Raw genomic sequence first — 22,890 nt, 5'->3', positions numbered from 1 at the left:
TAAATACTGCCTCTCTCGTCTTATCAAAACTTCTGAAAGCGATCTGTTTATCACCAATACCAGCTTAGAACTCTAACTAGGAGAATTGTTTTGTGTGTGAGCGGGGGGGGGGATATTGTAAGGGGAAAGCAACTGGTGTGAGAAGGATGTGTTTTGTTTATATTCTCCTTTTCGACTTAAGTCCTCAAATAGGTCACAAGAAGAATTAATATATCTGTTAAGAATGTAAACAATACAGGTCATGCCTTGTCATCCACTAGGGTTCCATATCAGAACCCCTAGCGGATTAAAAAAAAATCAATGGATACCAAATCAGGGGAAAAATAGTTTTAAAGACCAATTTCCAGGTTTCTTGCTTCTATTGTTGCCCCAGAATGCATCGGTATAGACAGGATACCGCATTCAGCCACTAGTTGAGATGAATAGTGGAATCTTATGGAATGAAATTATAATTATTTAAGAGCGCTAAGGCAGGAAATTAGATTTTGGTGCTTTCTTCCCCTTGTTACAAGACATTTAAAGGTGGACCTCGGTATCAGAGGTAAGTCAAATCGGTAGATACAAAATCATTGGATACAAAGGTCCCACCTGTATTGGCATTAAAACAAGTAACGTGGGGGTCCTAAACCACACTGGACAACACACAGTTTCATAGGCAAATGAAAATAACTAATCTTTACTCAATTTGGTGTACCAAACATGAAAATGACGATTTTCTGGACAATCGAAATCTGTCGATTGGCTCTAGTTTAGGAGAAACTTCAATACATTGTGTACATAGATGGTGGGAAGAAGTTGACATATACCAGCACATGTCTATGGAGCTGTCTCTTGTGGATCTCTCACAAACTGTAGCCACTTTTGCATTTTCATTGTCATATTCATGTTCAGCACCTCAAAATCTATAAGAAATTACTAATCTTGGGACGTAAGTTTTGTAAAAATATGTTGTCCCGTGTAACCTGCTCTTTTAGGGGGATATGACTCCATCCAGGATGAGCATTTCTGTTGCCTTGATCATCAACATAACCCTCTCTGTTTTGTCTAAACTGAATTTCTGTTGAGCATTTCGCCTTAGAGGTTTTCAGGCAGGGTCTGGATGGCTGTCTCTTGGTCAGGGACGTTGTAGCAGTTGCTTGCACTTGAGAGGAGGAGACTAGATGACTTCCAAGGTCCCTGCCACCTCTACCATGTTGTTTTTTTTCCATGTCAATTGCTCCCTCCTGATGTTCACTTGCAACTAAGCAGCAGAAGCAGGGAACTTAAACTGCAAGTTGGCTGGTAGCAAATTGTTCTAGCCTCACTAGTCATGCCTCTTTCCATGCATCAGGGACAAGTGTTTGGGACATTCACATACCCTGTTTATCAGTGGCATCATTCTTCCTGTTCCAAACCTGTAAGATGAGTGCTTGGAAGAGTCTCTAGTACCAAATTGAGTATACTGAAACTGAAATGTTAAAGTACAAACAGGTATCTTTGTTGTGACTAGCTTTCCCCCTCCTTCCTTTGCAGATTGCCAAAGACATCAAACAGTTTTATGACCAGGCTTTGCACCAAACAAAGGACAAAGATTCTGACAAAGCAAAAAAAGCAGCAGCAGTTGTGAAAACTTTCCATGAAACGGTGAGCATGCTCTGTTAAGGAACTAGATGTAATCTTCAAGCAGACTTGTCTACTTTAATAAATATCTCTAGGCTGTTATGCTGTGTGGTGTAGCAGTACCTTGTTGAATTAAGAGGATCGTTCTTATTACTCATGAACTGGTGGTTTCTTCAAGAGTGGTGGCTTCTTCAAGCTTTTGGGTGGTCAACTTAAGACAGACACAATGCAAAGAAGAGGATGTAAGTTTTAACTGTCTGAGAAAACCTAAAGGGGGATGGGGAAATGGCCCCACCCTGACCCAGACTGGCCCTTTTCAAAAACTTTATCCCAAGAAGAAATGGTGGCAGGAAATGAGGTCTACCAAAGAGAATCCAGTGCTGCTTTTCATTAGACTGCGCTGGAAATGTGTGGTCATTAGTGAAGTCCTTAAAGGAGGAAATAGAGGAGAAACTGCTTCCTGCAAAAGCTTCACGTTTCTCTTTGTATAGGGTTGCCAACCTCCTGTCAAAACTTGAAACTTTTCAAGGCCTCCAGTGCAGGGACGAATTGGTTGAGATCTCCCCCCCCCCCTTTGGATACTGTTAGAATGCCTGCCTCAATGCATCTCTTGTCTCTTTCTATATGATGCATGAATCCACTCCAGGTAATATGGAAGAACATATGGTTAGGGCATCTGACTGAAGTAGCTGAGCCTAGCAGCAGTGGAAAAAATTGATTTGATTCCTTTCTTCTCTGGATGTTAGTTGTTTCAAGTTAATTTTATTCCAGGTGACATATTGTACTAGTGATGTTTTGGTCATCTTTAGCAGGTGTTCAGTAACATTAGAATGAGTGCCTCAGTGATGAATGATTGTTCATAATGACCACTGCATTGTATTCCTTTTAGAATCTGCTGTGGGAAGTTCTCGGTGACCAATCTGAAAAATGTATGTCAAACTTTGGAGAGGGATGTGTCTGCACTTGATTGATTTCTGCCTTTTTCTGTTTGCAGCTAAATTGCTGTGGTACGACTACCGTGGGAGCTGCAGTCAATGTATTTACTGACAATGACCTTTGCCCTAAGAGAAACCTTAATGAAGTTTTAAGCACTGTAAGGAAAATATCTTATTTACAACCATGGTGTTCAATGGGTATGTGTGTTCTCTCCAACAAAACTTCAGAAGATTGGGGGTGAGAAGGTAAAGTGGTACACCAGTTGTTAACCAGTACCACTAGCCTCTGCTGTGGGATGGTTGCAGCATGCCCTTCACTCCAGTGCTGGGTCTTTCAGTCAATGCCTAAAATGCACGCATGAATGTTATCAGTGTAGAAAGGAACCAGTGGAGTTACTATGGGGGTGTGGACTGCACTGGGTGTGACGCGCTCAGGGGGGTGACACGGCTACTGGCAAAAATTGTAAAATCTTGGTATTTTCAAATAATTCCATCATACTGTATATCATTTGTGGCAGAATACCAGTATATATTTTCAAGAATCTTGCTCAATTAACTGTTGAGTAGGAACCGTAACTCCTAAAGTTTTTGTTTTGAAGGCCCTCACTTAGAGTAATACAGGAAACGTGTGCTGCAGAATAGGCTTACTTCTGCCTCTAAAAATCAAAACTAATTATTTGATGGCTATACTATGGTGGTTGGAAGGAAAGAGTGTTCTTGTACAGAACATTTACCTGTTTACATGCATTATTTCTCCTGTAGGACTTCAACTGTCACAATAAGATTGATGAATTGTTCTCAGGAAAGCTGTACCTGATTGGTATTGCTGCCATTGTGGTGGCTGTGATCATGGTAAGTAGTGGAGGCAGAACACATGACCAGCAGGTGAGAATCTGTTGGACAAAATCATAGTGTGCTTTCCCAGGCATGCTCAGCTTTGTATGTTAGACTTGGCTTCTGGCATGATGGAGTGAGGGAGGCCAGCAAAGGCATGATGAGGGGGAAGCTTGGGGACCTGGGTAGCTCAAATCGATCTTCTCTCCACCTCTGAACTGCATATGGGGTTAGAGAGTTGGCAAATGCTGCCCATCCCCAATTTGGTGGCTGTGTAATCTTGTAATCTTTGCCCCAGAGGGATGTTTTTACTCCTAGGGAAGCCAAAGTTCATGGGCTTCGATTAAAAAAGTCTTCCCTCCCAAAGTTGCCAGTTTCTCCTTTTTTCTTCCTTTGCAGAACTAGGTCAGAATTTCTCTTCCCTAGGCAGCAAGGGGGAGGGAATATTCTCAACATGTGCTTAGGCCTCTGTGCCATTCGAGAAGCAGGGCCAGAAAATTTTCTCTCTTCCTTCCTACAGAAGATAAAGGATGGTCTTAAAATTTTGGCCCTTTTTAAAAAAAAAAAATGTGTTTGGTTCCTTTCTGTTCTTTTTCTATGATTCTTGGATGTTCTCCTTTATCTTCTGTAGGAAGGCTTTCATTTCCAATTTTATTAATTGGTATTAATTTTCTGAAAAATATAGTTGAAATATATTTTCTGATTTATCAACTTTAAATCCATTAAAGGAAAACCTTTATGAGGGAAACGTGAAATTTGGAGGAATACTGAGCAGCACAATTCAATCTAAAAGTTTGTGTGTGGGTTTTTAAATGTTTTCTACTAAGCAATGTTAAAAAGTAGTTGGAGTTTAAAAAAAAAACCAATTTGGGATAATGTTCTTAAATGAAAATCAGTTCTGCATCCTTTGCTAGAATTGGCTTCTCTCTGGAATTCTTGCAGGTCTAAATAGGAGTAAGCGGGTGTGTAGGCAGGACAGACCTGCCTGCAGTAGTTACTTTGTATGGAAGTGTAACTTCTGCTTCTGAGCTGGCATCTTACTGTTTTCCCCTCTTGGTCTGCAGATCTTTGAGATGATCCTGAGCATGGTGTTGTGCTGTGGCATCAGAAACAGCTCTGTCTATTGAGAAGTGGAAGGGCAGGGGTGAAGCAATGGTGTCGAAGGGACCCCGAAGTGCCACTGTCTGACTAGAAGACGCTTCCAACAAAAGACAAAATTATGTATATAAATATTTCAGATATTACCCTACAGTACTTTATCATTCTTACTTGGAAGTTTTTTTTATGAGGGGAGGGGGGAGAGAGTTTTCCATATACTTATGGCAGGGTTAGTTACACATCAGCTTGTGTGGTAGAAAAGATATCATGCCAGTGGTTCCAGGCCTTTATCTAAGAGAGCCTTTCTCTCCCCGCCTCTCCTCTTGTCATTATTCCTGTGCTGCCAACATGGAATTACAGAGTACCACGCACAGGTGCCACCCTTTGTCTGAGGAACATGGACACTTTTGGATCTGTTCCCTCAGACAGGATTTGCATGAGAGGAGGAAGTAAACTGAATCAGTCTTTTTGAGGATTTCTCTTGTTAGGAGCCATCTGGTTCCTGATCTAAATCTGTAACGATGAAGGGCATGCAAGAGTTCCTTGCTGTGAGGTGCTTCTTTCAGTCCTGCCACTTCGTTGTCAAACATGCAAACTTGTATTTCCCACAACCACCTTTCAGCGATGAGCGAGGAGACATTTTCAGTTCCATTCACTTGTATTTGATGTCTCCGGAAGTCACAATGTGGATGTGAATGAAGGTCAGATATCTGAAATTCTGGTAGTCCTCATAAGCTCAGTTTTTATAATGAGGAGAGTCTAGCACCACCCCCACCACCCCCCAAATCAGGTCTTTAATGTTGATGTAACACCTCTGCACAAATCTTTAGAGAAGGAAAATAAACATGTCTGGTACTGGAATGCTAAAGCTTTCTATAGCTCACTCTTAATACTAAACTGCCATGTGTGCTTTCATGATTAGTACTGAGACGCAAGTATTGTCTGATGTCATTTACTTAGCAACTGCATAGTACTCTAATGATGCCAAAAAAAAGTATCCATGAAGGAAATATGTAAAATAATGGCTGGAAAACTACTCATTAAAGATGCAATTTTTAAGGAGGCAACTATTCTTGTGCCTTTTTAAAAGAGAGACATACACACACACAGTATGACTTGGATAATTGCCAACTAGATGTAGAAGGGTGTGCATATAGAATTTGGAACACGTTCTCTCTGTGCACCAAAAGTATAGCAAGAGGCTGATCATGTGCTGCTTAAGCAAACCTGTTTTCTAGTTCTCTACCTGCCCCACCTGAGCTGCAAATACATAGGGCATAATTCTAACCCACTTTCCAGCACCGACATAAGGGCAATGAAGCTCCAAAGTAAGGGAACAAACATTACCTTATTTTGAGGAAGACTCTGTGCGTGCCACCCAACTGCAGGATGCAGCACATGACCCATTGGCACCACTGTGCCAGTGCTAGAAAGTTGGTTAGGATTTGAGCCATAGTATCTTTTGTTTCTCTTCATTTTGACAGCTCAAGAGATATCCCCTCATAGAGTTTTAAGACCAGTTTCTATAAGCTTTTGAAAGTTGCAACCCCAGGGTTTGGAACAAGAGGCCGTGTGTGTTGTCCACTAACCTCTTCCCTGAGATAATGGCCTTGTATCCATGAGGGTGAGGTATTTTGTGGCTTTATTTTTTGTAGCGTAAGATTAACTGCCACTCAGACTAATCCTGTACCATCATCTCTACTAAACAGTATAATTTCTATGCTGTTCGCAGATTGTGGTTCTTGCAGAAGTTCATTATAATCTTTGTTTTCCTCTGCTGTTCCTCTCTAGTTACAGTGGATTCTGGGAAGCCCTTGAAAACACTTAGGGACAGGATAAACAAACACACATTAAGAATACTGTAGCAATGATCTTCCAGCCATGGTTGGAATGATTGCAGTGCTCATTTAGAACTTGACACACACAAACTCTCAAGCCACTATTTCGTTTTCTAAATGCAACAACTGGAGCAAAACAGAGGTTCGGTGCCGATACACCCCTTGGGTATTCAAGACATTTCAGAAAACAAGCTGAACCATTTTTGTTTTTTTACTTGCTCTAGTGTGATGATCCTGGAGCTCCCCTATATATAAACTCCTTAAAAGCTACCCCCAAACAAACTGTATCAATTATGTCCAAGAGTAACAGTATCTCATAGTCTCCTGGAAGTGACTGAAGGGGAATACATCTTTTAGCCTTAGAAACAGCCTTAAAGAACACTGCCCTGAATGTCAAGCTTTGCATGCACTGGAAAGGAGGAGTTGATTCCACCCACTCACCCTTCAACGGCTTCTGGTTCACATGCTCCGGTATAGTAGGCTTAGATGTACATTTTATAGATCTCAATTGTGCATGTACATTTATTTACATATATATGCGCACTGGAGTTACCAGCATACATAATGGATGTGTAACTTGCTGCCTTTTGTTGAGTGTCCTTGAGAAATGTGTATATAAATACGCCACTAAACATTTTTTGGTTTGTTCTATACAGTGTTTGATATTGTTCAGCATTCAGTTGATATACAATCACTCAGAGCTCTGTTTGGTCTATCCTCCAAGTTCTGAACATGGATCAAGCAAGTATTTAAGAAAAACATCTACTTTTGGTGCAGGACATGCTTTTGGGACACCGTTTCTAGAGAGAGTGGGAGTAGAATACTGTTGTATCATGTTGCATTTGAATCCTCGTAGTCAGAAGGAATAGTTCTGTGGAGTTTGTCTCATGGGTGAAGACCAAACTACCCATTGCATACAAATGTATGTAACAAAGCCTTTTTGCAGCAGGAGGGAAAGGGATGTATAACCATTGTTAACTGCACATCTGGAACCTTGCATGGATGGGAGGTAATGACAGGGCCTGTTCCATCTTCCTTTTGTTGCAGAACTACAAAAAGAGTGACAGCTTCAGAATTTGAATGATTGGCTTGACAAATGAGGATGGATGTGTTATGTACATTAACTCTAGTGTAGAAGGGTCTGCTACAGAATGTTTTAAGGCTGCAGCCTTATGCTCGTCTACTTGGGAATAAATTCCATTGAAAACTAAGATTTACTTCCAAGTAGACGTGCATTGGATTGTGGAAGTGCCTAGGTAATTGGGGCAATGAAGATCAGGGCTTCAGTATTTCAAAGATGAGATCTTGAGATCTAGAGGACTATTCCTAAAATTAAAGAGGGAAGAGAATGCAGGTATAGGTACTCATTTGTGAAGCAAAAGATCCGAACAACTGTTAATTGTTCCAACCAACTGGTTACCTGTATTTGGACAATAGACAGTAGTACTGCGTGAAGCATTATCTTCATAAAAGTATACAGATCTGAGACCGGATAAAGGAAACCTCTTATGGGTTGTAGTTCCCCAGAGAGCATCTGTTGGCAGGGTTGGGCCTCTACAGTATCATTATGCAGAAAGGCTTCTCTTTTGAAGACTGTTGTTTTCTTCTTGGAAGAAATTATAACTTTTTTTTTTTTGGTGAGCCAGAGGGAGAGCAGAACACTTCCTTTTTTGGAATTTGGATCAGTGCTGGGTGAAGCAGCACATTTTCTGCACAACTGATACAACAGTCATCCTAGAGGAAGACCAAACAGAGCTGCTGGCCACAGTGTGCTGAATGCTTAGGGTTCTTTTGACCGTGGAGCATGCCACAAGCTATATGCGTGTTAATTACTATTTCTTCTCTGCCTTTTTGTCACTTTTTAAATTTTTAATAAACATTTCTCCTGGTGTGTGTTGTGTGGTGATGCCCCTTGTTTCTTATAGCCAGTAAATCCTAACACCAGAATGCTTCACCCATTAAGTCTTCATATCACTAACCAAGCCAGTCTTGGGAAAGGGGAACAAATGGGGCATGGTGAAGAAGCCAAAGAAAGAGTGAAATGACCCCTGTCGATCGCAGTTGTCATTGGCCAGCCAAGTCCTCCTTTGTCCCACAAGAAAGCCATGATGCAACATTCGACTTCCCAAGCAGTTGGGCTTAATTTAGGGAAACAAAATTAGCTTCTGAAAAGAAGTATAAGCTGTCCCAAAGAAACTGGTGTTCCCAATTAACCTAATGGGACCGGTAGTTATCTGTCTTGAGGGCTATTACTGTCCATCTCAACTACAAGTTGTTGCAAACCAGCACCTGTAAGCAAGAGCATGCATACCTGTAGTGTTGTGCGTAGTCTTGCCTCTTTGGGGTTATAGCAAACTGACTTGCTTAACAACTTACTCCTCTTTGCCTCTAAAAGGGGCACGAGCTGGTGAGAACGACTTGCTAAGGGAATGTTAAGGGAATCTGTCAAAATATCTTTTTTATTTTTTACAAAAGTGATTTGTACACTTTTTACAAAAGTGATTTTACAAAAGTGATTACACACAATTAAACGGCCAAAAAGCTAGTGGTTGTACTGTCAGATTTATTCCTTCCCAAATGCCATGGAGTGAGTATACGATCTCTGGCTTTCTAGACAAAGTCCAGCTTGGGTGAATTCTGTTTCCTTAATGTTTTTTTCTCTTCCTGCTTAAAGGCAGCGGTCACCGGCATTTGTTGTATATATGAGAAAGCTACAGCTGCTGCTATTTCAAAAGCGTTTGTGCAACATCCTGGTATTGTGCAACATGACCCCCATATCTCCTGAGTCAGAACACTCGGTAGCAGTATCCGTCATTTAGGCTTAAAAGTAAAGATAGCTTCTGTGGAAAGGGAAGTAGTGGAGAATGTCTGTGTGGAAGAGGTGTGAGCTATGGTCGGCTTTAAATCTGACTCACCTAGTCTGTCTTCCTTGCTATGCACATGAAAGGCAGAGGCTGCTGTCATCTCATTTGAGCTGTGCTTGCTGGACTAGGAGACTATTTTTGGACACCCATTGTACTGCCCAGTTGAGATGCTGTATGGCAGAATAGGGAATGTTGGCCATAGGAGGTGTTGTGATCTGTGCCCTCAACCCTGTGCCCTCAACCCATCACAGTCGAGAAAGAGGGACAGCAGTGTTAAGGTTTGCAGGGGACCTTTGGGTGTGTCCCAGTTTCAAGGCAGAATGCAAAGAAAAACGGCATACACAGCAGAGTCCTTTTAACTTTCAGCAGTTGTATTATAGCAAGAAAAATAGTCACAACAGGGTCCAAGTCATACAGGAAAGATCACAGCAGTCCAGTTTACCTTATCCGAATCAGTTTCCAAACAACACAGTCAGTTATCAGTCCAAGGTCAGTCACAGCATAAACTCAGTTCAACACAGTCACGGGCAGCAGTCTCTCGGTTTGCACACCTACTACTGCATTTGTGTATCAGCAGACCAAGGCTTAAGTTTTCTGAATACCCAATCAGAGTTGGCTCAGTTTAACCCAGGGTGTGGCAGGCACAGGTGCAGAGTGACTCATTGTCCCTCAGCTGCCTGCAACTAGCCATAAACCAAAATGGTTAGCTTGGTTTCTGACTCAGCACAGTCAGAGAGCTAACAAGCAGCTGTGTCAGGAACCAAGCAGAGCCAGGTGACAGCGTCCTATATCAGGAGGGCAGGTTGATCTCCTGCCTTGGGCCATGCCTCCCAGGTGCAGTGGATTATCTTTGGACACCCACTGTAGGCAGTGGCTCATCATCAAAGGGGCAATGCCAAAGGCAGAATACTCAAGAGAGGTCACTGAAAGGCTAATAGGTAAAGGGGAGGGGACAGTTTATTATTAAGAATTACTGTTGCACCTGTTGCCTGCCATTTTAGTCTTATGATCCCTGGTCTTTCCAGCTAGGCTCAAGAGAGATGCTAGTCTGAAACATGGAGAGCTACACCCAGTCGGTAGGGAATAAGGAGCTTGGGGGACCAAAGGTAAGGACCAAAGATCCTTACACTTGTGGTTCTTCACTGTTCTGTCATTGAAGTTCTTATGGTTTAGCAAAAACCTGTTTGAGTTTTGCTGTTGCTAGTTTCTCCACAGCATTGTTCAGAACTTTTATTTGCTTTCTTTTGAGCTGCTCCAGCACGTGGTTTGGAGGAAACAGCTTTAAAGTCTGTTCTCCTTTGCACTTCCTTAATTCACATTTTTTTTTCTTAATATACCAAAAGCCTCAAGAACACCACAAGTTCTGCTGGTTGAGCCACCAGGAATGCAAGCTGCATCCTTAATTCATTGGTGTGCACTGAGTTCGTCTAAGAGCAAGAGGTTGCTACAGTTCCAGTGGCATTTGGAACATAGGAGGGCTGGGGAGAGGCTTGCAAACATCCCCCCACCTCTTATGTCTGCCAGAAGGTGCAAGTAGCTGCAACAGTTGCCTGAGTGAGGAAGCCCCAGTCTGGGAGGGCCTTATAATATCTGACTGTTCAGATAGTCATTTCTAGACTGGGGTTGCAGTTAATAAGAGCTGTCCTTTATATGCTCTTTTGTTACAAGACATGATCCAGTCTGATTCTGTTTATTTGAATAATTACAGGATTCTAATTAAGTTTCTTGTAGACACGCTTGGCCAGCAATATCCTTCCACCCTGAGAGTTAAACCAGGCAACGATTGCTGGTGTTGTGATCATTTATGTAAATTTCTAAAGTGGGATATGTGCAGAATTTATAAAGAGTATAGAGTATGTATTCTATTTTAGTACAAAGCAGTCTTTAGTGGAGACAATCAAGCGTAATTTGCAACAAGCAAGTCAGGCTCGTTTGCATCACTTGTCAAAGGCAGTCTTATCTAACAATTCAAAACTCTTTTGGGAATCCATATCCGGCTACTTAACTCCTATGAGCCCTGATTCCATTCTTCTGATTCCTACTCAAACCTGGGAATCTCATTTCAGTTCTTTGTTGACTGTCTCCAGGGGTCTTCACTTAATTCTAAAGTGCTGGAGGAGATGCCGAAATGGCCTCCAGTTGCCACTGATGGAGTAAAGGCATTTATTCATCAACTGAAGACAGGGAAAGTGGCAGGGCTCAATAAAATCCCATCTGACCTGCTAAAAGCCACACCCTAGTGGTGGGCCTCTATTTTTGCAGACCTTGTTACCTAGGTGGACAGAACTGGGAATATGCCCAAATCTTGGTCCAAGTCGATTGTTGTACCCACAAATTATAGCCAATAAGTCTTTCTGTCCCAGGTAAATTATATGCATTCCATCTTTTTAAAAGGCTCACCACATGGGTAGCGGATCATGACATCCTGGGCCCTGGGCAAGCCGGGCTCAGGCCAGGAAAATCTGCAAAGGACCACTGCTTATTCCTACCACACTTAGTTAAAAAGCAGCTTTCTGGCTCGCATTCCAGATTATTTACAGCTTTCCTAGACCTCAATGTTGCTTTTGACACAGTAAATAGAAACTCCAAGCTTTTTAAGTTGGGCTACTGGTTAAGTTTTTTTTTTTTTTTTTTTACACTGGGCTACTGTACTCAATCCAGAGTTTGTATCCTAACACCTCATGCCAGGTCAGATTAAATTCATAAGGTAAACTTTCTGAGTTAATACCTACTAACAAAGGCATAAAGCAAGGACCTGTTCTTGCTCCCTTAGTATATAAAACTTTTATTAATGATTTATCTGCACATTTGTCTATCGTAGATTCTCATTGCCCCAAACTTGGTAGCCTACCAATACCTATATTACTTTGCTGATGATATGGTCCTAATTTCATGGACCCATCTAGGTATGAGACAGCTGAATATTGGAAGCATGGAGTACTTTAACAACAACAACCTGCAGCTTTAACTATGCCAAATCAAAAATCCTAGTATTTGAGAAGACCTGGAAACATTGCTGTTGGCTATTCCATGGCAAATCTATTCAACAAGTTAAAACATTCAAATACTTGGGTCTGAATTTCCATTATAGCTTATCTTGGGCTCACCATTGGCTTTTTGTGGTTAAATCCGATACATTTACAACTCAGATTATTCTGCGCTTTTTCTACGCCCAGGGTAATTTATACATACTGGCTGCTCTACGTATTTTTAATGCCAAAATCTCTGCCCAACTTCTTTATGGCAACCAAATTTGGCTGCCTGCCTTTAATTCTGAGGTCAAAAGAATCCACTCAACTTTTTTGCACAAGATCTTTACCCACTGTGTCCCTTATGCAGCTGTATGCCTGGAGGCTGGTCAGCCTGGGTTAGAGTATCTAGCATGTGCCAGATTTCTCAAATTCTGGTTCAGTGTTTGTTTTAAAGCTGAGCAAGCTCCACTCCTTAAAGTCATGTTATCCAGCTCCATGCAATCTATGGGCTACTCTCTTTTCATTTCCAAAATCCGCTCTATTGGATTTTGACTGAAATCACTTGGGAGCAGGAACCCTGAATAGCTCTCTAAAGAGTCTTTTGCTTAGACTACCGGACACTGAAAGACAGGAAATCTATTCAGCAGCATACAGGGGTTGCTCTCCTTCTCACCTACAATTACCAACTATTTTTGGGTATACCCCCAGATATCTATATTTGATTGAAGATCCCCAGGTCAGTCATGCTTATATATTAGCATGATGTAATTAGCTTGTCAAAGGAACTGTATGCTGGATTTAATCAGAGTCTGGTGGTTGATAGATGCTGTGACTGTATTCTATACATTATGTGCTAAAGATTAAGTATTTTATTGTTCTTGGTATGAGGACGCATACTTTTTTTTTAATCTATTACTGACCTGCTACTTGGAGACCCACAATTATGTAACTTTGCGCTTCATTCTACTTCTGACAAGTCAATCATTACCCAATTTGCTGATTACACAGGCCTACAAAATTGAGGGTCAGAAAAGTTTTTCCCAAACTTTATGGTGGTTTGATATGAATTTGGGGTGCCGATTCCAAAAATGGCATCCGTTTTGCCCTATCACGTCTAGTTTTGGAGATATAGTATAGCCTCATTGGTGAATGGTTCACGCAGCTTCCTCATGAGGAACCCATGGTGTAGGCTTCCTCATGAGTAAGCTGCTTGAACCATTCACTAAAGAGGCTATGCCATGTCTCTAAAGTAGATGTAATAGGGCAAAATGGATGCCATTTTTGGAATCGGCACCCCAAATATACTCACGAATTGGTGTAACATTTAAGGAAGCAAAATGTGTGTTGGCCTGTGTTATCTCTAGGCTATGATTCAGAGATGCAAAGTTCAGAGATGCAAAGTTCTCAATCTGTTGCTCCCCATAGAGCTGTTAATATGAGTTTGTAGGAACTGCCGTTTTAGGGGCAGGCCATTTCTGTCCACCTTGTTAGGAGCTGAAGGAAATATTGACAGTCCAGGCAAAGACATCTTGTCCAGTGAGGAACTCTGAAATATGTATTTTTGGTGTGCTAGTGTGCCATTGAAACATATTGGCAATTGCCTCAAGAGTTTCTGTTGGGGGCAAGATAAAAATATTTCAAATGGAAAATGAGCAAATAGCTTCTCCTAGGCCCTAAACAGGAAGGAATCCCACACAAGTCAGCAAAAGATGGAACAAAAGAAGCTACCAGTCAGGCAATCATTTCTGTGAAGGTGACCACTGCCCCAAACTGCTAGATCAGATGAAGAAGCTAAGTTTATGCCCTTGCATCATCTTTTGCCGGTGGACAGAGACAAAGAACCCCATCCTATCCAACTGTCCAGCGTTGATGCACCCCAAAGTAAGGGAACAAGCATTCTCTTACCTTGAAGAGGCCTCTGTGACACCCCCCCCCCTACAAAATGCAGCATGGACCCCACTGGCACAGCTGCCTGGATGCTGGAAGTTGGGTAGGATTGGACCCCAAATTATTTTGCTTAATCTACTTGAATGATAACTTTATTTAACTGAACTGGGAGCATTTTAGGCATCTGTACGTTTACTTGGTAACAAACCGGCAGCAAGTGCTAAAGCTGTGTGCACACAGGGACCAAGGCTTCAAAATGGTCTAGAGGGCATTCAAATATTTGACTAATGGGCAGAACAGCTGTGCCAGTTTCCTTGGCTTCTGCCTCTCTATGCAAATGAAGTTCTGGTGACTGCTGTAATCTATGAGACTTCCTGTTAGCTTTGCCAACACTTGGCTTTGGAAATGTGTTCATGTGCCTTTAAGAGTTGCCTTCTACATCATGTACATCATGTAGAACTTTCAGTGACCCAGCACCCTCATGAACTGTAGTATAAGTGAAGAAACGGGCTGAAGGGTCTCTGGTAGTGGCATCATGGCACAACTGGCATTAATGCATCAATGCTTCAGTGCCTTTCCTCTACCTCTAGCACTACTAGGTAGGGCCACATAAGGGTTGGTTTTAATCCTGTATTTTGATATCTAATGGATGATTTGACATTGGTTTGAGTTTACTTGCTTGCCAAACACAGATCCAATAGAAGTGACCCTTGGTTTTTCCCTGGTCAAGAGGCATGTCAGACACAGGATGTGGTGCTGGCGTCTAGCCTAGACGCCTTTAAAAGGGGATTGGACAAGTTTCTGGAGGAAAAATCCATTATGGGGTACAAGCCATGATGTGTATGCGCAACCTCCTGATTTTAGGAATGGGTTAAGTCAGAATGCCAGATGTAGGGGAGAGCACCAGGACGAGGTCTCTTGTTATCTGGTGTGCTCCCTGGGGCATTTGGTGGGCCGCTGTGAGATACAGGAAGCTGGACTACATGGGCCTATGGCCTGATCCAGTGGGGCTGTTCTTATGTTCTTATGTTCTTATTTGTACATTAGTTCACATGGGTGGGAATTTGATTCCACACTTCTCTGAAAAATGACATACTAAGGAATACTCCTAGACAAATATTTATGTGGACCGGAGGGGAAATATCACATGCCCATGAATCCCCAAAGCAGCTCATAAGATAAGGGAATGTGCAACTGCATTTCAGCATAATCCTAGGCTGATTGACTCAGAAGTAAGTTCCACTGAGTTCAATAGGACTTACTCCCAGATAAGTCTGTATAGCAGTGGTTCTCAAACATTTAGCACTGGGATCCACTTTCTCTCTCTCTCTCTCTCTCTCTCTCTCTCTCTCTCTCTCTCCTCCTCAGTAACCTTTATTGGCATATTAAGAGTTTATAAAAACAAATATATCACAATAAAATAGGTACAACTTTACAAAAGGATGTTAGCTTCTGATTCTAGCCTTAGAGACTGCTGCTAGAAATTCCGCCACCAGGTTGGTAATGGGAGGGGAAAAATCGCTGAGGAGAATTGGGAAAGGATCAACAAGGGAAACAGGAAGGGAGGAAAGAAAAGGGTCAAGTAAGTGAGACCTAAGATTATAATGAGCAGTGCACCAAAGGAGGATGTGATCCAAGGTATCTGGTTCAACTGAACAAAATAAACATAATCTGTTTGGACGTGGGGTTTTAGAAAATCTCCCTTGGTGTATTGCGGATGGAAATATATTCAGTCTCACCAACATAAAAGCCCGACTTTTACTAGGGTTAGTAAGTTGGACAAAGTAATTCGCAGGACGACCAAGGGAGGGGGACAAACCAAAAAAGAGGGGTGAGCAGATCGGATTTAAGTTAGACAGTAGTATTACATAAGAACATAAGAACAGCCCCACTGGATCAGGCCATAGGCCCATCTAGTCCAGCTTCCTGTATCTCACAGCGGCCCACCAAATGCCCCAGGGAGCACACCAGATAACAAGAGACCTCATCCTGGTGCTCTCCCCTACATCTGGCATTCTGACTTAACCCATTCCTAAAATCAGGAGGTTGCGCATACACATCATGGCTTGTACCCCATAATGGATTTTTCCTCCAGAAACTCGTCCAATCCCCTTTTAAAGGCGTCTAGGCTAGACGCCAGCACCACATCCTGTGGCAAGGAGTTCCACAGACCGACCACGCACTGAGTAAAGAAATATTTTCTTTTGTCTGTCCTAACCCGCCCAACACTCAATTTTAGTGGATGTCCCCTGGTTCTGGTATTATGTGAGAGTGTAAAGAGCATCTCCCTATCCACTCTGTCCATCCCCTGCATAATTTTGTATGTCTCAATCAATCAATATTGTCTCAATCAATCAATATTGAGACATACAATATTGAGACTCAATCAATCAATCAATCAATCAATCAATCAATCAATCAATATTGCGTGTTCCTGCTCCCAAAGTTTAAGTTTAATGAGATGATGCGCTTTTTGAAGGTTCATATCAGCTAAAAGTTCAGGAGAAAGAGCTAAAGAAGATAATTTAGCATCAATAAATTTAAACCAATTAGATGAGAAAGGGTCTTTTAATAGATCTAGGAGAATAGAATTCAGGTGAATATTAAGATGGAGTCTAAGCCAAAACTTAAAAGTGGAAGTCCAAGCTATAGTTGTGGGAAGATGTATACCCAATTCCAAAATCATGGTGGACAATCTCATTAAGTTTGGAACTCCAAGAATTCTTCTCAAAAATTTAGCGGCTGCCTTATCTATCTCCTGATTAGCTGCTTCAATCCAAACAGCTGCTCCATATAATAATTGAGGGAAAACTTGAATTTGGAGGGCATGAATGGCAGCAGGGAGGATCCACTTTTTAGAATGAAAATCTGTTGGGACCCACCAGAAGTGATGTAATGACCAGAAGTGACATTTTTTAACAATCCTAGGCTACAATTTTACCCAAGAGTAAGTTTCATTTATTACAGAGTAGTCTGTAATTTATAAGGAGTATACATTTATACAGAGTAGTCTGTTAAAAATACAAATCTGTAACATTTTCTCCAATACAGTCACATATCAGAGTAGCATCAAGTCTAATATATTAAAAATGAAATATTGAAATGGATGGGGACCCACCTAGTGGGTCCCGACCTACAGTTTGTGAAACCCTGCTGTATAGGGCTGCAGCTGTAGGCAGCAACAATTACAGGAGAAGATTCAGTTGAAGTCTCTTATCCATGGAAGCATTCATTCTCTCTCCACACTGCTGCTCCATGAATTTCTATGAAATGCTTGGCTTTAGGAATTTTGTACAAGAGTGTTCATTGACTCTTACAATGGAAAAAAAACCCAAAAACTACAGTACTTCTTATTTTAAAACCTCCTCTGTGAAGCCAGGACAAAGATTATTTCATTCTCTGTTACCACTTATTACTGCCAAACATTTGAAAAACAATTCACTTAACCTAAATTACTATAATTAGCAATCCTCAAGAACCAAATACCCTAGTAGGTTAAAAAACTCACAATGTAAATGAAAGACCAGTAGTTCATACTCCAGATGGTCCTATTAAGGGATATGGAGACTACAAAGGTGCCTTCAAGTCTTCAGGACTACAATTATAACATAACTTTGGAGATGTGCAACCTCATGAAGCCTTGTTGGTTTCCTTTGGGCCACACTATTGCTAAAAATGTCAAAAAAAAAATTGGTACAGATAGACAGCTGATTTTATTTCTGCTCTTTAAAAACGTACACAGCAGCAACCCTCTAGAAAGCAACCAACCTTTCTTAAAATCTGAAGGCTGGCATCAGATCATAATTCCCTGTCATGTTCAACTAATGTCAATCATTACTTTGTTAGTAGCTTGGAGATGTTTTATTATTATGACAGCTAACATTTGGTGGTTTGGTGGGAAAAAGCTTGTTTTCAACGGAGACATAGCAGGAATGGATAGAATGCTATTGTTGTCCCTCCTCAGATTATGCTGTGACTCTTACCCCAATGGAAAGTTCACCACTATTGCCACCTCACTTTTGCACATATATATTCCCACTATCATCCCAGCCTGTTAGTTCCACTTGCTGTTTTATTAAACAGCAATGATTCTGAATTCTATCCCCATTGAAACCTCTTTTATTCCTAGTGCACTTGCCCCTCCTTCCCAACTTCACATTAGATTTCCTTCACTTCTCACTGGCATTCATGTAAGTAATACTGAATATTGACAGATGCATTTGCAGTATTGTTTCCTATGCTCTTTAACATCTATGTAAAGTCTTTGGGACAGGTCATCCAGAGGTCTGGACTGAGGTGTCATCAATATGTCAGTGATACCCAACTTTACCTCTTGTTTCCAGCTGAACATTTCAGTGGAGCAACTGAAGTCTTGAATCAATGTCTGGAATGAGTTCTGGTCTGGATGAGGATGAGCAAACTCAATCCTCATCCAGACAAGATGAAGATCTTACCAGGGTAACTTCACCAATACAACTGGAGGTGAGCTACCTATATTAAACAGGGTTGCACTCCATCTGAAGTGACAGTTATATAGGTTGGGGTACACCTACATCCAGTGCTGACCATGGACAGGCAGGCTTATCAGATGCCAGGAATGTTTTTTACATGGTTTAGCTGGTACACTAAACCAACTATCCAACTACTATCAGGAAGATGTTGATCTAGTCACAGTCAGTTACACATGTGCTAATCAAATCTAAGTTAGATTTCTGCAATGTGCTCTACATACGGCTGCTTTTGACAACAGTCTTAAAACTTCAGTAGGTCCAAAAGGAAGTGGCAGGATTGTCAACAAAGGTGCCATGGGCAACACAAGTACTATGCCAGCTGCAGTGGCTGCCAATGTGTTTCTGGGCAAAATCTGAAGTGCTGGTGTTGACTTATAAAACTCTAAATGGAAACAGGTTAGTGCCTTCACCAATATGTACCTATTAGAGGGTTAAAATCTGCTTCATAAGCCCTACTTTCTGACCTATAGGCACTTGAAGTACACGTGGCAGGTACTGGGGACAGTGATTTTTCAGGGGCAGCCCCCCAGCTGTGGAACTGTCTCCTGGAGGTTGTCTGCCAAGCCCTAGTCTTACCTACGCTCAGGTGCCTACTGAAAATGCCACTGTTCCATGGAGCAGTGGTTCTCAAACTTTTGGCACTGTGACCTACTTTTTAGAATGACAATCTGTCAGGACCCCCGGAAGTGATGTCATGACTAGAAGTGAAGCAGGATCATCAAGCAGGAAAATTTTTAACAATCCTAGGCTGCAATCCTACCCACACTTTCCCAGGAGTAAGACCCATTTTTAAATGGGTCTTACTCCTTCTGGGCCTTTGTTAACAGCATATACATTGTTATCATTGTTAACAGCATATACGTAGTAGCCTGTTCAAAGTACATATCTGTATCATTTCCCCAAATGCAGTCACATACAATGGTAGCATCAAGTCTAGTATATTTAAAATATTGAAATGAATGGGGACCCACCTTGTAGGTCATAAGAACATAAGAACATAAGAACAGCCCCACTGGATCAGGCCATAGGCCCATCTAGTCCAGCTTCCTGTATCTCACAGCGGCCCACCAAATGCCCCAGGGAGCACACCAGACAACAAGAGACCTCGTCCTGGTGCTCTCCCCTACATCTGGCATTCTGACTTAACCCATTCCTAAAATCAGGAGGTTGCGCATACACATCATGGCTTGTACCCCATAATGGATTTTTCCTCCAGAAACTCGTCCAATCCCCTTTTAAAGGCGTCTAGGCTAGACGCCAGCACCACATCCTGTGGCAAGGAGTTCCACAGACTGACCACGCGCTGAGTAAAGAAATATTTTCTTTTGTCTGTCCTAACCCGCCCAACACTCAATTTGAGTGGATGTCCCCTGGTTCTGGTATTATGTGAGAGTGTAAAGAGCATCTCCCTATCCACTCTGTCCATCCCCTGCATAATTTTGTATGTCTCAATCATGTCCCCCCTCAAGCGTCTCTTTTCTAGGCTGAAGAGGCCCAAACGCCGTAGCCTTTCCTCATAAGGAAGGTGCCCCAGCCCCGTAATCAGCTTAGTCGCTCTCTTTTGTACCTTTTCCATTTCCACTATGTCTTTTTTGAGATGCGGCGACCAGAACTGGACACAATACTCCAGGTGTGGCCTTACCATAGATTTGTACAACGGCATTATAATACTAGCCGTTTTGTTCTCAATACCCTTCCTAATGATCCCAAGCATAGAATTGGCCTTCTTCACTGCCGCCGCACATTGGGTCGACACTTTCATCAACCTGTCCACCACCACCCCAAGATCTCTCTCCTGATCTGTCACAGACAGCTCAGAACCCATCAGCCTATATCTAAAGTTTTGATTTTTTGCCCCAATGTGCATGACTTTACACTTACTGACATTGAAGCGCATCTGCCATTTTGCTGCCCATTCTGCCAGTCTGGAGAGATCCTTCTGGAGCTCCTCACAATCACTTCTGGTCTTTACCACTCGGAAAAGTTTGGTGTCGTCTGCAAACTTAGCCACTTCACTGCTCAACCCTGTCTCCAGGTCATTTATGAAGAGGTTGAAAAGCACCGGTCCCAGGACAGATCCTTGGGGCACACCGCTTTTCACCTCTCTCCATTGTGAAAATTGCCCATTGACACCCACTCTCTGCTTCCTGGCCTCCAACCAGTTCTCAATCCACGAGAGGACCTGTCCTCTAATTCCCTGACTGTGGAGTTTTTTCAGTAGCCTTTGGTGAGGGACCGTGTCAAATGCCTTCTGAAAGTCCAGATATATAATGTCCACGGGTTCTCCCGCATCCACATGCCTGTTAACCTTTTCAAAGAATTCTATAAGGTTCGTGAGGCAAGACTTACCCTTACAGAAGCCATGCTGACTCTCCCTCAGCAAGGCCTGTTCGTCTATGTGTTTTGAGATCCTATCTTTGATGAGGCATTCCACCATCTTACCCGGTATAGATGTTAGGCTGACCGGCCTATAGTTTCCCGGGTCCCCCCTCTTTCCCTTTTTAAAAATAGGCGTGACATTTGCTATCCTCCAATCTTCTGGTACTGTGGCTGTTTTGAGGGACAAGTTGCATACCTTAGTCAAGAGATCTGCAACTTCATTCTTCAATTCCTTAATAACCCTTGGGTGTATGCCATCAGGGCCCGGTGACTTATTGATCTTTAATTTATCAATGAGGTCTGAAACATCTTCTCTTTTAACCTCTATCTGACTTAACTCCTCGGTTAGGAGGGGCCGTTCGGGCAGCGGTATCTGCCCGAGGTCTTCTGCCGTGAAGACAGATGCAAAGAACTCATTTAATTTCTCTGCCATCTCTAAGTCTCCTTTTATCTCCCCTTTCCCTCCCTCACCATCCAGAGGGCCAACCGCTTCTCTGGCGGGTTTCCTGCTTCTAACATATTTGAAGAAGCTTTTATTATTCCCCTTAATGTTGCTGGCCATGCGTTCCTCATAGTCTCGCTTGGCCTCCCCTATCACCTTCTTACATTTCTTTTGCCACAGTTTATGTTCCTTTTATTCTCTTCATTAGGGCAAGACTTCCATTTACGGAAGGAAGCTTCCTTGCCCTTCACAGCCTCTCTAACTTGGCTGGTTAGCCATGCGGGCACTCTCCTGGATTTAGTGGAACCCTTCTTTCTTTGTGGTATACACCTCTGCTGGGCCTCTATTACTGTTGTTTTAAGCAGCCTCCATGCACTCTGGAGAGACTGGACTCTTTTTACCCTCCCTTTCAACCTCCTTCTAACCAGCCTCCTCATTTGAGGGAAGTCCGCCCGTCGGAAGTCAAGGGTTTTTGTTAGAGATTTGCCTGGTATTCTTCCCCCAACGTGCATGTCAAAACGGATCGCAGCATGATCACTGTTCCCCAATGGCTCAGTAACGTTTACATCTCTAACCAGGTCCTGCGTACCGCACAATATTAAATCCAGAGTCACCTGTCCTCTGGTGGGCTCCTTGACTAGCTGATCTAAGCCACAGTCATTTAGCACGTCAAGAAATCCGGTTTCCTTATCGTGACCAGAACACAAATTGACCCAGTCAATATGAGGATAATTGAAGTCCCCCATGATTACAACCCTGTCCTTCCTTGTCACCTCCCTGATCTGTTTCCTCATTTCAAGGTCCCCATCAGATTTCTGGTCTGGAGGACGATAGCACACCCCCAGTATTACATCGCTGCACAAGCCTGGTAATTTAACCCACAGAGATTCTACGGTGGAGTCGGACCCACCTTCAATCTCTACTTTGCTGGATTCTATCCCTTCATTCTGGATTCTGTCCCTCCTAGGTCCCGACAGGGCCTAGGAGACGGGGGTAAAGGGGGTAATTTGTACCCGGGCCCAGGGTCAGAAAGGGGGCCCAGGAGCCAAAGGAGGGGGCCCAGAAAGTTCCTGGGATCTGACATTTTCCTATCTAACCTGAACTCGCTGCCTGTGCATGATGCCAGGACACAACCATGTGCATGCAGTGTTATGCACACCAGGACCAGGAATGCATCCATGACCCTCCTTAACACAGTGTCAAATTTGGAAGGAAACTGGCCTGCCACCGTAGCTCTTTAGCTTGTGGATCCCATAACCACAAAGGAGTGTATAGAAGCTCAGGGACCCAGCTGTGGGGCTACAGTTGCTGCAGAAGTTCATTTTGGTCCATTCTAGTGTGAGTCTAAATACAATGATGCTAATTTTCTGCAATGGATTTTCTATATTTCAAAGATTTTAGAGAGACTTAGGAGTGTGTTTGGTTTTCAATATTACTTTATCTAGCTGCCAATGCCACATGGTTGGGTAGACCTGGGCTCTACATCAAGGAGTCTAGTAGACCTGGGCTCCAAAGATTATTGTGGCTGTCA

General features: G+C 42.5%; 1 protein-coding gene across 1 annotated transcript in view; it reads left to right on the top strand.

Annotated features, from left to right (window-relative positions):
* CD81 (CD81 molecule) overlaps positions 1-8,195 on the top strand; it is a 69,543-nt gene extending 61,348 nt beyond the window's left edge. The window contains exons 5-8 of the mRNA XM_066610076.1: positions 1,513-1,623; positions 2,594-2,692; positions 3,297-3,386; positions 4,433-8,195. Coding sequence (XP_066466173.1) covers positions 1,513-1,623; positions 2,594-2,692; positions 3,297-3,386; positions 4,433-4,495 — 363 coding nt within the window. The 3' untranslated portion in view covers positions 4,496-8,195. The remainder of the gene's footprint in view (positions 1-1,512; positions 1,624-2,593; positions 2,693-3,296; positions 3,387-4,432) is intronic.
* Positions 8,196-22,890: the final 14,695 nt, after the last annotated feature.

Source organism: Tiliqua scincoides, chromosome 1, assembly GCF_035046505.1.
Source record: "Tiliqua scincoides isolate rTilSci1 chromosome 1, rTilSci1.hap2, whole genome shotgun sequence".
Taxonomy (NCBI): Eukaryota; Metazoa; Chordata; class Lepidosauria; order Squamata; family Scincidae; genus Tiliqua; species Tiliqua scincoides.
The sequence above is the reverse complement of the archived record's forward strand: the minus strand, read 5'-3'. Positions and strand labels throughout refer to the sequence as shown.